This window comes from Salmo trutta, chromosome 23 (assembly GCF_901001165.1).
Source record: "Salmo trutta chromosome 23, fSalTru1.1, whole genome shotgun sequence".
Lineage (NCBI taxonomy): Eukaryota > Metazoa > Chordata > Actinopteri > Salmoniformes > Salmonidae > Salmo > Salmo trutta.
In genome coordinates, this window is record NC_042979.1 from 14,111,670 (window position 1) to 14,129,310 (window position 17,641).

General features: G+C 41.7%; 1 protein-coding gene across 1 annotated transcript in view; it reads right to left on the reverse strand.

Annotated features, from left to right (window-relative positions):
* Window positions 1-17,609, reverse strand: part of lrrc75bb (leucine rich repeat containing 75Bb) — a gene marked incomplete at its 3' end in the record, with an annotated part of 48,656 nt that extends 31,047 nt beyond the window's left edge. Inside the window, exon 1 of the mRNA XM_029710635.1 lies at window positions 16,893-17,609. Within this exon, the coding sequence (XP_029566495.1) occupies window positions 16,893-17,186 (294 nt within the window). The remainder of the gene's footprint in view (window positions 1-16,892) is intronic.
* Window positions 17,610-17,641: the final 32 nt, after the last annotated feature.

Consider the following 17,641-nt stretch of genomic DNA (forward strand, 5'->3'; position numbering starts at 1 on the left):
ACATTTCAACAGATACATAACAACTAAAGTGATGTGCTGTACCGTCATTCACCCCTAAAGCCCTGGGTCTTTACACATACCACACTGAACACACTCCAGTTATCTAAGAACAACCTCTAAACACCACGCAGGCACTTAAGAGAGAAACGGTTCAAGTCTACAGAACTCCAGTACCTCACCGTCTTCTCTGGAATTCAAATGGCAGGCGGGTGTGATGTGCAGACTGGTTTAATAAAAATGAGGAATGAGAAAACGTCCCCAGAGGTTGTTCTTACTAGTATCATCTGCAGGGTGGCTGCTATTTGCAGTGACAGTGTAACTATATTGAGGCAAAGGAATCTGCAGCTTCAGGTAATGCTCTGAGGGCTGCTGCTGGTGAGGGGTGTCATCGGGAGCCCGAGTTTGAGATGTAATGCTTTGAGACACATCAAAGGGTCTTCGACGTAGCCCTCACCCACCTGCCCTGCCGAGGAAGATGACCTCAACCAAACAGACACAGCAAGTCCTGAAACAAATTAGCTGAAACCGCAGGCAATATGTGAAGGAGAGGTTCAAAAACAAAACATCCACCACAATGAAAGGTTAAGGCAGAGTAGAGCAGAGGACAAAAACGAAATTTGGAAAATATTTCTCCTCCTCTTGCTTATAACTTGGTTTACTGTGTTCAGCGTCAAATATGGGGGCTATATAATATCAAGAAAAATTATACAAAATATTATGTTCTTCTCTTCTGTTCTACAGTACGTGCAAAGCTGCTGTAAATCTGTTTACTTGCTGGACTGTTGACTTGCTGGACATGCAATGTGAAGATAGTATCAGGCGAGGGCTTAGCGCTATACATGTAAGCTGCTGTAAAGAGGCTGTATAGGAGGAGGCTGGGGACTCATGCTATGTTAAGCAGGACCTACAGTCTGACAGGCCAAACACTGAAGGCTACAGTGAAAGCTCTGAGGCAAATTCCCATCAGCACTTTCTCCTCCGCCTCCAGCTTTCTGGCTGATTTATTACACTTAAGCTCTCTGGGATTCCCTGACTCCGAGCCATTCTCCAGTGCTCCCTTTATGACAGGGAAACATACCCCAACAAAATATAGTAAACAAGTCCCAAACAACAACAGTATAGAGATAGGCCTATATAGTAGATCATTTTCGAATTAGTATGTTGAAAATGTGTTCAATCATCAAGTAGGTCAACTATGACCAATTTTGTGTAATATTGGAAGAACCCCAGCACAGTCATCAGCCTTGAAGAAAATGCCATGGTTCTAAATCTATTACGGTAGGAATGCTTTTTCTCTGGGTTCACAGTAAACAACAAAACAACATTGTGTGATGTCTGCATTGGTGTGGCGGCGCAACCCTGCATGGGTTAATCTGACAGAATAACTGACGTGCCACTGCGTCTCTCATGTTCCACCATCTCTGTGTGAAGGGTGTTTCATTTTGCCACTGACAGTGTGTCTGCGTCGCCGTCTCTGCATGAAAGTTGTCTTCAGATCACTCCACAAAGCCTGCTCCGTAGGCTGCCTGCATATCTAAAATGATTGCTGTCTTTTCAACCAAGAATTGAGTGCTGAGAGTTTGGAATTTGAGAACAGCCATCCCACATCCACAGCTCATTAGGAACCTATTAAAACGTATTGCATAGAGCCCCACAACCAGTCCCGGAGTCTGTTGCCTGCTTTACATTTTCTTTGACAATTTGACAAGTGGGATTATTAGACATAACAATCCTCTAAAATTGCTCACATCTAACACTTGCCTTTCAAAAACTATGAATAAAAGGGAACAACAACATAAAACACTGTGACACTTTCTGTGTTCTGAAAGAGTACATTTTCATACACCCAAGTCTTTAATTGTGTATGAATGGCAGAAGGCTACCAAATAAACATAAAACAAGCACTGACAGATCATTAGAGCAATGAATTAAATGTAACTGATTGTGGAGCAACATAGAAGAGGGCAAGAGGCGTAATCTTCACACCAGTCCAATTTGGCCTCCATATGAGAGATGTATAATATAGACATTTAATATCCAGTGCATTCGGAAAGTAGTCAGACACCTTGACTTTTTCCACATTTTGTTACTTACAGCCTTATTTTTAAATGTATTCAATTATATTTTCTCCCTCATCAATCTACACACAATACCCTATAATGACAAAGCTAAAACAGGTTTTTAGAAATGTTATCAAAATAATAAAAAAACAACAACTGAAATATCTAATTTGTGACTCGTTTCAGGAAACTAGGCACGTCACGACTTCACAGGAGCACCATTAGAATATAAACTTTTTTTTAAAATTTGAAATGTGTTTTTTGGCAGAAATGCCTTCTGGAAGATGTGAACTATCATGTTCCTTAATAACAAACTTGAATGCCATCTGTAAATACGAGAAAAAAAAGCTAAAATTAAGAACCTAGATGGGTTAGCCACAGAAAAACGAGCCTAGATGGGTTAGCTACAGAAAATGGGAGCAACCTTCCCGCTAGCCATGATTGGCTGAGATAATGAGTGGGCTGGACATGCGAGAGATGAGTTTGGATTGGTCTGCCATGTAGCACGCTCCTGTCTACAACACAAGCTGGTCAGTATGTGTAGGTAATCCTTTTTAACGCTGCTTTTTTGAAAGATATCACGTAGTAGAACTGCATAAGTGTTGCTCTTCACTTTCTGGAGGACTAAGTTTTGAAATCAGTGGAATTAGAGTATGATAGCTAAGGAGATGGAGAAAATTCTGGCGTAATTAAATTGTTGCCAGCAGCACAGTTGCAGTCACCAACGCTCTGGATAACATAAAAACAGCCAAACCAGCTCTGCTAGGGCGAGTAAAATGGTGAGCTGTTCTCTCATTTGTTTCTGGAAATAGGTAGCAAGCTAGCCAACGTTAGCCAGTTAGCTTGGGTGCTTGACTGCTGTTGTTGAGTCAGAATGCTCGGATCAACCTTACTCCTAGGCCAGAGTGTCCAGTGTGCGCTCTGAACGCTCTGAGAGTGAAACACACTGAATTTAGAAACAGACAATCTGACATCGCTCTGAGTTTACGAATGGCCAGAGCACACTCTGGCAATCCAGGTCAAATTTACAAACGGGGTGTATATACGTAGTATAAACCAGCCTTTAGTCTTGAAATCTTTGGTTGTTTAGTACATAGCCTCACATGTGAATCCTTAAAGAGATGGGTGGGGCTAAAGCTTAAGAGGGTGTGAACGATGCTGAATGGGTGTAGACAAAGAAGGGCTCTCCAGTAGGTACCAAAAGACCCATGTTCTTAAAAGAGAGGTTACACATGTGTCAACTTTCAAAGCAGAATTACTTTCCCATTGTTCCTCAACTGTAGTGTATGATATACAGTATGTAAATAAGGTATTTCTGTATTTTTATTTGTAATAAATGTGCAAACATTTCAAAAAAACTGTTTTCACTTTGTCATTATGGGGTATTGTGTGTAGATTGATGATCAAAAAACGTAATTCATAAAATTTTAGAATAAGGCTGTAACGTAACAAAATGTGGAAAAAGTCAAGGCGTTTGAATTATTTTGCGAATGCACTGTACATATGTATAATACATGATTGGTATGTAGCCTATTCCTTAAGATCCAACTATCAGAAGTGGCACCTCACATTATGTTTCAAACAACGGTGACTCACTAATCCTCTCAAACACAACTGAGGTAGTAAAATGATGCACTATTAAGTCTCATTCCAACGGTCATTTTATCTAGCCTTTTATAACCTCAGGGGCACTTTAGTATTTGCTTCCTTTATCACTAAACATATTCTGTGTTAATGCTTTTAATCTTAATGCCTGCTTGCTGATTCCTTGTTTACTGACGAACATAGAGAAAAGTCCAAAGTAATTAACATTAATAGCCCAGAAGAGATTGGAGATGGAGATAAGAGTCCGGTCTCATTGAGTCCTCTGTGCATCTCCTCTGTGTAATGACTTCCTGTGTGCTGTGCTGTGCTCTGAAGGAGACATCAGGCATGCTCCAATATCATCCACCATCTCAAGTAGATTAAAACCTTATTAGACCCAGGCAATCCCTAAGTGAAAAACCTGAAATTCATTACTTTCATTTATCTGCTTGCTCTGCCCTCATTTAGCCTCACATTGAAGTGTTTTACCATTTTATTTTCAGGACAACCAGGGCTACAAGTAGAACACAAACCAATTTGACATAAATAGTTGCATTCATGAGTTTTTATTAACAAATGTAAATCTAAAAATAAGGTCTGCCAAGCAAAAACCTGATAGAAAATAAATGTATAAGAATACTGTAAGTACAGAAATAGTTGGATAAGTTGGAAATGAATACCCAACTACTCAGTGACAACTGTGTGGAGTTTGCCATAGCAACTATGTGAACGTATTACAGTATTGTTACAGTGGGACTAAATGTTGTGTGTTTGATAACTCACCTTCCGGGTGTGATTTAGGCCCCCTTTAATCTGGTTGATGAAACAATAAGGGTGTGTGCTCGCATTCGCTCTGATCACGGTCGATCTGTGATAACACGAGCACCACCAACGTTCTGTACCAACGCGTCTGTCAGTAAACCGACATTATTTCAGAACCTTATATCTGTTGTTGTGTCACTCTACGCCTCTTGTCATGAGTATTTCTTACTACCTTCTCTAACAGGACACCACCACTAGTCGCCTAGCTAGCTTGCTATGGCTAGGCTAGAATTCCATAGGAGCAATATAGAGAGATAAATAACATCTACAGTACCAGTCAAAAGTTTGGACACACGTACTCATTCAAGGGTTTTTCTTGATTTTTACTATTTTCTACATTGTAGAATAATAGTGAAGACATCAAAACTATGAAATAACACATATTGAATCATGTAGTAACCAAAAAAGTGTTGTAAAAAAAAGTAGCCACCCTTTGCCTTGATGACAGCTTTGCACACTTTTGGCATTCTCTCAACCAGTTTCATGAGGAATGCTTTTCCAACAGTCTTGAAGGAGTTCCCACATATGCTGAGCACTTGTTGGATGCTTTTCCTTCACTCTGCGGTCCAACTCATCACAAACCATCTCAATTGGATTGAGGTCGGTTGATTGTGGAGGCCAGGTCATCTGATGCAGCACTCCATCACTCTCCTTGGTCAAATAGCCCTTATACAGCCTGGAGGTGTGTTTGGGTCATTGTCCTGTTGAAAAACAAATGATAGTCCCACTAAGCGCAAACCAGATGGGATGGCGTATTGCTGCAGAATGCTGTGGTAGCCATGCTGGTTAAGTGTTCCTTGAATTCTAAATAAATCACTGACAGTGTCACCAGCAAAGCATCCCCACACCATCACACCTCCTCCTCTATGTTTCACGGTGGGAACCACACATGCGGAGATCATCTGTTCACCTACTCTGCATCTCACAAAGACAAGGTGTTTGGAACCAAAAATCTCAAATTTGGACTCTTCAGACCAAAGGACAGATTTCCACCGGTCTAATGCCTATTGGTCGTCAATGGACAATGGCCCAAGCAAATCTCTTCTTCTTATTGGTGTCCTTTAGCAGTGGTTTCTTTGCAGCAATTCAACCATGAAGGCCTGATTCACACAGTCTCCTCTGAACCGTTGATGTTAAGATGTGTCTGTTACTTGAACTCTGTGAAGCATTTATTTGGGCTGCAATCTGAAGTGCAGGTAACTCTAATGAACGTATCTCCTGCAGCAGAGGTAACTCTGGGTCTTCCTTTCCTGTGGCGGTCCTCATGAGAGCCAGTTTCATCATTGCGCTTGATGGTTTTTGCAACTGCACTTGAAGAAACTTGCAAAGTTCTTGAAATTTTCCGAATTGACTGACCTTCATGTTTTAAAGTAATGATGGACTGTCATTTCTCTTTGCTTATTTGAGCGGTTCTTGCCATAATATGGTCTTTTACCAAATATGGCTATCTTCTGTACACCACCCCTACCTTGTCACAACACAACTGATTGGCTCAAACACATTAAGAAGGAAATAAATTCCATAAATTAACTTTTAACAAGGCACACCTGTTAATAAACATTTATTCCAGGTGACTACCTCATGAAGCTGGTTGAGAGAATCCCAAGAGTTTGCAAAGCTATCATCAAGGCAAAGGCTTGCTACTTTGAAGAACCTCAAATATAACATATATTTTGATTAAACAAATCAAAATATATGTTATATTTGAGGTTCTTCAAAGTAGCTCTTTTTTTGGTTACTACATGATACCATATGTGTTGTTTCATAGTTTTGATGTCTTCACTATTATTCTACAATGTAGAAAATAATAAAAATAAAGAAAACACCTTGAATGAGTAGGTGTGTCCAAACCTTTGACTGGTACTGTACAAAAAGCATGACAGTATGATAGACACTATGTCATGGGATGTCCAATGATCTTCTATGTAAAAGAACCCTTACCTTCTAACGACCACTGTGCGGCTTGTGAGCGTCATAGAGCAAGACAGACGTGCGTGTTTTGTGAGAATCTCAGCTTTTCATTCTCACAGAACACGCATGTCTGTCTTGCTCTATGACGCTCACAAGCCACACAAGAGTTGTTAGAAGGGTTCTTTTACATAGAAGATCATTGGACATCCTACCTTGTCTCACAAACAACGCTCTCTTTCAGCCCCTGTTAATCGCACACGCTAATGGTTGGTATCCGCGGAAGCAAAAGAAATAGACAAATCCAATGCAAAAAAGCAGCAGTCTATAGCTCAAACATTAAATGTTTAAAAGGGGTTAGAATCACTAAAACACGCTGGCATGGGACTCAAAAGCTTTAACTCCAAATCCAGCCTTCCCTGAAAGAAAAAACAGCTTTTCCACTCATTGAGGAAAAACAGCAGGGCTACAACAACTACTGTGTTGTTAAAGTGGATCAGTGGAACGATGTGAGTTGATATAGGTTTCATTCCCACCTGACTGGACCAGTGTTTTTATCTAGTGGGCGGTTTTCTTATCAAGTTGCATTGATGTGTTCATTAAAATGATCTATCATTGGATCAAAAGTGTAATGGGTCGACACAGCAAGTGGGAAGAGACTGTCTATTTATGTTGAACAGAATAGATATAGAGATGTCAAACGTTCAGCCTGCTGCACAATCACTATGGAAGCTCTAGTCTAGAGTGCCCTGTTAAATTGTGGTTAGGAACATTTTTAAACTCTCTCCATGTTAAAGTAGTAAGAAATAGATGTAAAATTGTGAGTGTGATTAATCTTAAATCTAAATATTGAATTATTTTGACATTCGTAAAAAAATATATATTACGCTAAATTCCCCATGGTAGACAGAACATCTTAGTACTATCACCACATAAAAATGAGAGGAAATACACATAATTTTTACCTCAGATTGGTGGTGTTAGCATAAAAGTTTCTAATCATCACAATCTTACAAAAACAAATCAATGTCTTTGGTTTAGTACCAGTGTTTCTGTCTGTAGTGGAACTTTAAGGCCATAGTGGCAAGAAAAAATTATATATAAACATCTCTGGCCTCACATGAATTTGCAGATTTGAGGATTAAGCTATCGTTCAAATGAAAGCCAACCCCTGTCGCTATTTAGAAACCAACGTGAGGTGCTGATTCGTTGAAATTGTTCAGTCAAAAAGTGAGTGTTGTGATACCTTATTCGTATTGGCTGTCTTCCGTAAAACATTTCTCACAGAGACATGAGTTAATAAATGGCTACTACAGGTTCTCATTTATCTGCTGGTATATGTAGTATACCCAAGTGCATTGAGTTTTGTCTGTTAGAAGAGCGCAAGCGGTACATATCTACGCATTTTTTTTTTACCAGTTTCATTGATTTTAATACAAATATTGATGTTTGTGATTAATATGCGCACACTATTGATTACAGTAGAACAAGCTAATCAATTCCAGTCTAGAGAGTCCCCCTGGTAAAAATTGGTGCCAAAGCAGTTTACAAGGTACTAATTTACAAGTGTGATGTGTGTGTGTAGGGTAATTTTCCTTGTCTTCAACAAATCACAGTTTATTTCAACATATTGATTTTGAATTTGGACATCTAAAACCGGTGTTTTGACACCTGAAAACAGGAAGCAGCCACAGTATCATGTTAAACTTATGAAATATAAATTATTATTTGAAGATAATAACTCTACTTAATTAGGTATAAACTACTGAATGAGCCCAAAAAAAACGTGCTATAATGTATTGATTTTCATGATATACAGTGTATGTGAAATCGTGATAATATGTTTGCCCTGCCTAATAGATGCATAGTATTCTTCAGATAGGGAGATATACTGTAACGGCCGTCGAAAGGAGTAGACCAAGGCGCAGCGTGGTGAGTGCTCGTCATTAACTTTTAATAGAACACTTTCAACAAAACAAGAAAACGAACGACAGCTAAACAGTTCTGTCAGGAACATGAACTAAACAGAAAGTAACCACCCACAAAACCCAAAGGAAAACAGGCTGCCTAAGTATGGCTCCCAATCAGACACAACGATATACAGCTGTCCCTGATTGAGAACCATACCCGGCCAAAACAAAGAAATACAAAACATAGAAAAAAGGACATAGAATGCCCACCCTAGTTACACCCTGGCCTAACCAAAATAGAGAATAAAACCCTCTCTATGGCCAGGGCGTGACATATACTGTATGGCAGTACAGTACTATTTAGTCTCCTCTGTGGTATGTTAATGATGGGAGGGAGTCAGGCACTTGTTTCTCTGAACTTTAAGAGGCTTTCCTGTAAGATCAATATAAGTGGCTACCCAAGCACAATAAAACCCACAGCAAGGCCCAGATTCATTAATTACAGACACTGATTTTAAATACCCACTGTTAGTTGTGTGGCGAATCTGTGAAAAGTAAGGACTTGACAAGAGAAGGTGGAGCTGATTATGTTTTAATTAATGTTTTTTTTGGTTTTATTTTATTTAACCTTTATTTAACTAGGCATACTGGAGAGGTCTTCTTTGTCTACACCCATTCAGCATCGAGGGTGTGAGCGATGCTGAATGGGTGTAGACAAAGAAGACCTCTCCAGTAAAGCTTTAGCCCCACCCATCTCTTTAAGGATTCACATGTGAGGCTATGTACTAAACAACCAAACATTTTAAAACTAAAGTCTGGTTTATACTACGGGTGTGTTCGTAAATGTAATCAGGAGTACCAGAATGTGCTCTGGGCGTTCGTAAACTCAGAGCGTTGTCAGATTGTCTGTTCATAATTTCAGAGTGTTTTGCTCTCGGAGCGTTCAGAGCGAACACTGGACGAGGAGTAGGGTTGATCCGAGTGTTCAGACCTAGCAACAGCAGTCAAGTGCCCAAATAATAACTTTGGACATGTGTGAGTTCCTTTCAAAGTAAGTGCCTTATTTTCTGTATATTGTGTTGGCGTTTCTACGTTTCTACTGGAGTATGTATGTATGGAGCATAATGTATTTAGCGCCCAAGCTAACTGGCTAACGTTGGCTAACTTGCTAGCTACTTCCAGATACAAATGAGAGAACAGCTCACTCTGACCATTTTAATTGCACTAGCAGCGCTGGTTAGGCTGTTTTTATGTTATCCAGAGTGTTGGTGACTACAACTGTGCTGCTGGCAACAATTTAATTACGCTTTTTTGCACTCAGACGAGATTGCTCTGAAATCGGAGTAGATAGCCAGAGCGAATTTACCAGCTACAGCTATCGACAGTTGTCTCAGTGACATCATAAACATTCTATTGAAATAGTTACTTGCAAAGTGGAGTCTTTTGTTTAGACATGTAGCTAGCTAGCTAATCAACAAACCATAATCCCAACTCATAACATGAACATAAATCTGCAGGTAGCTAACCAACCAGGTTAGCTAACATTAGGCTATAACTAGCAATGCAAATGACTCTGAGATACGAATAATATTACTAGATCTTACACGTAACATTAGATAGCTAGCCAGCCAGCTAACATTAGCTAGCTAGCTAACAGTACACTTTAACTTGAAATTTAAAAAAATTCTGACAAAATTAGAAATGTGTAATATCTGACAATGTAGCTAGCTAGACTATCTTACCCGTATACATGGATGGACACTTCTCCCTCTATCACGGATGCCATGGTTGCCCTTAGTTTGAAGATGTAATCTGAAGACAGGTGTTTTACACAACAGCCTTCTGTATATTCTCTTTTCGACTTCATCTGCATATTTGCAATCAAACGGCAGAATTTTTTAGCTATCATACTCTAATTCCACTGATTTCAAAACTCGGTCCTCCAGAAAGTGGAGAGCAACACTTATGCAGTTCTACTACGTGATATCTTTCAAAAAAGCAGCGTTAGAAAGGATTGCCTACACATACTGAGCAGCTTATGTTATAGACAGAAGCGCGCTACATGGCGGACCAATACGAACTCATCTCTCGCATGTCCAGCCCACTCATTATCGCAGCCAATCATGGCTAGCGGGAAGGTCTTTTTCCGTGGCTAAACCAACTAGGCTCCTAATTTAACAATTTTATTTGCATTTATAGATGGCATACAAGTTAGTTATTAAGGCACATGAAAGTTCATACGTTCCAGAAGGCATTTCAGAAGGCAACAGTTTACGTTCAAATGGCGCTCCTGTGAAGTAGTGATGCATGACATAAGCCTAGTTTCCTGAAACGAGTCACAAATGCCAGCAATGTAAAATAATGTCATTAACCGGTTCCCCTGCTTTTAAAATAACGGTTCTGTTCCGTAACAGTATATATCACTTTCATTACCGGTTCTGTTTCTGTTCCTCAAAAAAAATTGTTTTCTCTTCTGTTCCCTGAACCGGTTCGAACCCCTGAACACAATAATAGTTGGACACATTTCTGTGTACCCTGTAGATAACTTAAAGCTCAGCAGATGCAGGTACCATCCGTCCAGTAAAATAAAAAAGCTAATTATTTGCAAATTATTTCAATTTATGCTCAGCTGTGCCTTGCAAGTGCTACACCAACTGATCTAATTTATTATCAAAGCTTGAGTTTTGAAATAAATTATGGTCTGAGAAGAACAATATTGGCAGGCCAGGAATATAGACAATATGCTGTGATAATGTATTAGGCCTACTGCACAAACCTCTTTCCTACTGTTTTTATTAGGTTAATGATTTAAAACTATTCTGACAGGTAGATCTCGGCTTGCTATTTGACTGCAAAAGTGATCTTGACTCAGAAGAGGTTGGTGACCACTGGTTTAACATATGTGTGAAGTAGGCCTACACTCTAGCCCAGGGGTGTCAAACTAATTTTGCCCCGGGGCCGCATCCAGTCTTCAACGAGGTCCGGAGGGCTGCACTGAAAATGAGGTATATTTCCTTGTCTTCAAAATTGGTGAAAAATAGGGTTCTATCCATCGTTTTTTACATTTCCGATGCTCCCTGACTGTCTAGTCAATGATTATTAGTGAGCTGGACAGTCAAGATTTTTTTTCAAATGTGAAGAAAATGAAATACAGAAATATCAAATTTACATAAGCATTCACACCCCTGAGTCAATACTTTGTAGAAACACCTTTGGCAGCGATTACAGCTATGAGTCTTCTGGCACAGGAGAATGCTGAGGGGAGGACGGCTCATAATAGTGGCTGGAATGGAGCGAATGGAATGGCATCAAACACATGGAAACCATGTTTGATGTATTTGATACCATTCTACTAATTCCACTCCAGCCATTACCACAAGCCTGTCCTCCCCAATTAAGATTCCACCAACCTCCTGTGCTTTCTGGATAAGTCTCTAAGTGCTTTCTACACCTGGATTGCGCAACATTTGCCTATTATTATTTTCTAAATTCTTCAAGCTCTGTCAAACTGATTGTTTATCATTGAAGGTGGTTCCTCTCCTTGTTCGGGTGGTGCTCGGTGGTCGGCGTCGCCGGCCTTCTAGCCATCACCGATCCATTTTTCCTTTTCTGTTGGTTTTGTCTTTGATTCATTCACACCTGGTTTTCATTTGCTTAGGTTTGTGTGGGGTTATTTTCATGTTGCTTGTGGAGGTTTCTTTCCTCAGTTTATTCACGTGTGTTAAGTATAGTAGGAGCGTTGTTTTCCTCCTTCTGTGAGTAACTGTGTGTTCCATTGTCTCGGGCGTTTATGGACTTTGTAACTGTACCATTTTCGGACTTATTAACGATGCTACATTGACATCTCTGCTCTCCTGCGCTTGACTCCTTAGCTACCTTCAGTACGATTACGCAACACAGATTTAAGTCAAAGCTGTAACTCGGCCGCTCAGGAACATTCACCTTCTTGGTAAGCAACTCCAGTGTAGATTTGGCTTTGTTTTAGGTTATTGTTCTGCTGAAAGGTGAATTGATCTCAGAGCGTCTGGTGGAAAGCAGATTGAATGTCATGTCGTGTCTTTGGGCACCATTAACTTGAAGACATGTTTATCAAATAACTCCCTGTTATTATTATTATTATTACGCGATTAAACTGATGAATCGTTTAACTGTAACTAGGAGATCGGGGCACCAAGGAAAATATTCAGATTACAATATATATATGGGGAGTAATCACGGAATTGATAAGGTCCAGGTGTGCCTGATGATGAGGCGCAGGTATGCGTAATGAAGGGTTGCCAGGACCAGCGGTTAGTAAACCAACGACGTCATATATATATATATATATATATATATATATATTTCCTTGTCAGACGTGTCTCTTGTTTTGTATTCTATGTTCGTTATATTAAACTAACTGCACCTGCTTCCTGACTCCCTGCATCGATGTTACAGAATAATGCCTCACCACATTGAAGTAGTAGTTGATCAAGGCATCTTCCAGACGGTCAGCGAACAGGGAGACATACTTCGCCAACACCACGACCAGCTGGCTCAAATGGGGACGGCTATGGATGAGATCCTCCGTGTTCTTCAATGTCTCGACGTTGCCCAAAGGGCGTCACCTACCTCGGGCGGATTATTCTTTCTTATGATTCGAGCCAGCATCCCAGCCCATCCAGCAGTCCGTCTAGGTCAGCGAGGTCAGTTTGTCCCTCCCGGACAAATACGACTCCATCAAAATGCCGTGGCTTCCTACTCCAGTGCTCCCTCTATTTCCACTCTTCAGATGGGAGCCCCTACCGCCGAGAGGTCCAAGGTTGCCATGGTTATTTTCCTGCTGACTGGACGTGAGTTGGAGTGGGCTACGGCCATCTGGGAGAAAGGAGAGGAGTAGCTGGATTTTTATGAAGAGTTCATGGCTCTGTTCAGGAGGGTCTTCGACCATCCACCAGAGGACAGAGATGGAGGTGAGCGCTTACTCCACCTATGGCAGGAAGGCCAGACCGCTGCGGAGTACGCCCTCACCTTCAGGACAGCGGCAGCATCCAGTGGATGGAATGAGCCAGCGCTCCGCACCCTATTCCAAAGAGGATTGCACGAGGAGATCCAGACGGAGTTGGCGTGCCAAGATGACACACTCTCTTGAACGCATTTATTGTGATGGCCATCCATCTGGATAACCTTCTGCGGGAGCGTCGGAACCACCATCACCGCTCTGCCTCCTTCGTTGACCAACCTGAGTCAGAGCCTGAACCCATGGAGGTAGGGGCCATGTGCCTCCCTGCGGCTGAGCAACTCTGCCAGAGACAGATGGGGCTCTGTCCCTATTGCGGACAAGAGGGGCACCAGCTTCAGCCGTGTTCGATATGTCCCAACCTGGGGTCCACAAGAGCAGAGGGATGGTCCCGTGATCATCCCTCTCCTGGGTTTGGCGTGAATATTCCACCATCCTCACTTTCCGCCAACCCCTTTCTAGTATCAATATCACTAGCTGGCTGTCCCTCATTTGTTGTATCTACTGCTCTAGTGGACTCCAGTGCCACAGGGAATTTCATTGACCAGGCCCTTGCCTCCTCACTTAACATCCCCCTCATACCCGCTGTTCTCTCAATTTCCGGTTCAAGCGTTGGATGGTCGAGCACTGGGATCCAGAAATGTCACACCCATCACAGCACCACACCCTCACTGTGGCACCAGGAAAGCCTACCCTTCCTCATCACTGCACCCACGCACAAAGTCATCCTCATTCCTCTAGTCTCCCTACTGCTCTCCAGGTAGCTGAGGTACTGTTTCAGCAGGTGTTCCGGTACTATGGCCTTCCGGAGGACATCGTCTCCGACCATGGCCCCCAATTCACATCACGGGTATGGAAAAACTGGGTGTCATGGTCAGCCTCACTTCCGGGTACCGGCCTCATTCCAACAAGCAGGTGAAGAGGATGAACCAGGAGCTGGTGTGTCCTGGGTTATTATCCAGCCCTGGCTCCATGGACGCCAGACCAAAGCCCCTGCGGTGGACGAATGGTTCCAGTGCGCAGAGGGGGTGTGGAGTGATGTCCACGTGAGGCTCTAGCGCTCCGTCTGCCGCCAGAAGGAGCAGACTGATCGCCACCGCAGTGAGGCGCCCGTGTTCCATCCTGGTGATCGCGTCTGGGTCTCCACCAGGAACTTCCCACTTCGCCTGCCCTGCAAGGTTTGTGGGGCTGTTCAAGGTCCTCAAGAGGTTCAATGAGGTGCCATACAGATTACAGCTCCCCACTGAGTATTGGATCTCACCTTCCATGTTTCTCTCCTCAGGCCGATGGTTCCTGGTCCGCTGGCTGAGGCCGTCCCCCAAGACACCCCTCCGCTGGACATCGAGGGAGGTCCCGCCTATGCCGTCAGATCCCTCCTGGACTCCAGATGTTGTGGGGGACGACTCCAGTACCTGGTGGGCTGGGATGGGTATGGTCCAGAGGAGCGGTGTTGGCTCCGGTGGACAACATTATAGATCCCAACATCATCCGGCCCGCTCCTCGCCCTCAGGGCTGTCCTCCTGGAGCCGTGCGTCGGTACAAACCACCGGTCCTGGCAACCCTTCATTACGCACACCTGCGCCTCATCAGGCACACCTTGACTTTATCACTTCCCTGAGTACTCCCCCCATATAATAGTACTCCCCCTATATAATAGCACTCCGTCTTATTTCCCATCAGGCATTATTGGTTGTGTTTCCTTGTCAGATGTGTCTCTTGTTTTGTATTGTTCTATGTTCGTTCGTATTAAACTCACTAACTACACCTGACTCCCTGCGTCGACATTACACTGAACCAGGTTTTCCTCAAGGATTTTGCCTGTGCTTAGCTCCATTACGTTTCTTTTTTATCCTCAAACTCACCAGTCCTTAACGATTACAAGACTACAGATAACATGATGCAGCCACCAGTATGCTGAGTGATACTCAGTAATGTATTGGATTTGCCTCAAACATAACACTTTGTATTCAGGCCAAAAAAGTGAATTGCTTTGCCACATTTTTTGCAGTATTACTTTAGTGCCTTGTTGCAAACAGGATGCATGTTTTGGTAAAATTGTATTCTGTACAGGCTTCTTCCTTTTCACTCGGTCAATTAGGTTAGTAACTACAATGTTCTTGCTCCATCCTCAGTTTTCTCCTATCACAGCCATTAAATTCTGTAACTGTTTTAAAGTCACCATTGGGCTCATGGTGAAATCGCTGAGTAGTTTCCTTCCACTCCCACTCCGGCAACTGAGTTAGGAAGGACGCTTGTATCTTTAGTGACTGCGTGTATTAATACACCATCCAAAGTGTAACTAATAACTTCACCATGCTCAAAGGGATATTCAATGTCTTTTTTTTTACCCATCTACCAATAGGTGCCCTTCTTTGCGACCTCCCTGGTCTTTGTGGTTGAATCTGTTTGAAATTCACTGCTCAAGTGAGGGACCTTCAAGATGTGTATGTGTGGGGTACAGAGATGATGTAGTCATTCAGAAATCATGTTAAACACTATTGCGCACAAATCAAATGTTATTGGTCACATACACTAATTTAGCAGATGTTATTGCGGGTGTAGCGAAATGCTTGTGTTCCTTGCTCCAACAGTGCAGTCATATCTAACAATTCACAACAATACACACATCTAAAAGTAAAATAATGGAATTAAGAAATATATAAAATATTATGAGCAATGTCGGAGTGGCATTGACTAAAATACAGTAGAATAGAATACAGTATATACATATGAAATGAGTAAATCAGTATGTAAACATTAAAGTGACTAGTGATTCCATGTCTATGCATATAGGGCAGCAACCTCTAAGGTAATGGCTATTTAGCAGTCTGATGGCATTGAGAGAAGCTGTTTTTCAGTGAGTCCATGCAATTTATGTGACTTAAGCTAATCTTTACTCCTGAATTGATTTAGGCTTGCCATAACAAAGGGGTTGAACACTCATTGACTCAAGACATTTCAGCTTTTCATTTTTAATTAGTAAAAATTCTGAAAAACATCATTCCACTTTGACATTATGGGGTATTGTGTTTAGGCCAGTGACCAAAAATCTGAATTTAATCAATTTTAAATTCAGGCTGTAACACAACAAAATGTGGAAAAAGTCAACCAGTGTGAATGAGAGCATCTGCTAAATTACAATTTTTTTTAAATTGATACTTTCTGAAGGCACTGTACCTGAGCCTGAGGTTAGCAATCTGACAAAGCAGTTACACCTTTGCTCTGAGATTATATAAAAGCCAAGCCACTGAATAATTGTTCCCTGGAGCAAAGTAAACTATAAAGCTAAGACACTTAATAAAGGTTGACAATGAAATGAACCAAAACATTTAAAGACATACAGTAAATAATTTTAAACGGGAAACCCCAAAATAAGAAGGAACCCAGCCTAACGTAAAATCAAACCTAGAGTATAATAATCTAATACTAATAATAGATGCAGCATTTTTACCAGTACATTTGTAATAATTTATCAGGCACTGACTTGAGTGACAACCTGTGGATACTGCTGAACAAACAGCATCACATTCTGCAGGTGCAGTAGGTGACTTACAGAGGGCACGTCTTATGAAGTTGAGAAGTTAATATTCAGTGTTAAACATTCTCTCTTACCTTTCTTAGCAATTTGAGCACTTCGACTGCTTGTTCTTGTTTCTCTTCTCGGATAAGCTTCTGTATTTCCCGGATCCATGCCACCCGTCTCACGTAGGGGCTGTGGTTGGTTTTTCGCAGCATCCCTGGAAGCTTGTCGGACTTTAGAATCAGGGATGTAAACAAGAACTCTCCGCCACCATTGCCTCCACTCCTCTCGGTTTCTCTGGAGCTGTCATGCCGCTGGCGTCTCCTCTTGGAAAATGTGGTTTCTATTTGGTCCAGACTACTCTGCCTGGTCAACTTAGAACCCATTACTTCACAGAATAATGTTTCACTTAAACAACGGCTCCTTGACACTATGTAACATTAACGTTTGGCAGAATGTAGCCATAACAGTTGCACCGTAGCCTAAACTTGGAAATTGAGTAACGCACGCATGTACTTTTATCTTTACAGTATGAGAACAAAGGGAGAAGATATGAGCGGAGGTTGATAAATTACTATATTTTCTATTATATTCGTTTGACCTGCTTGGCTGCAATGAATTCTACACCGTCAGTATTGCATAGCTTTCTATTCGCAATTCGTCTTCAAATAGTTTCCATCGTCTTGCAGTAATAACCACGCACTGCTACAGCAGAGCTCGTGCAGTAATACAACATCACACGGAGCTCGTGGTCTTTGCGTCCAATCAGAACCCGCGCTGCCCAGATCAGAGTCGCGCGATTACTCTCTCTTCATGCAGGTCCAAGGCTAATTTTGTTGTT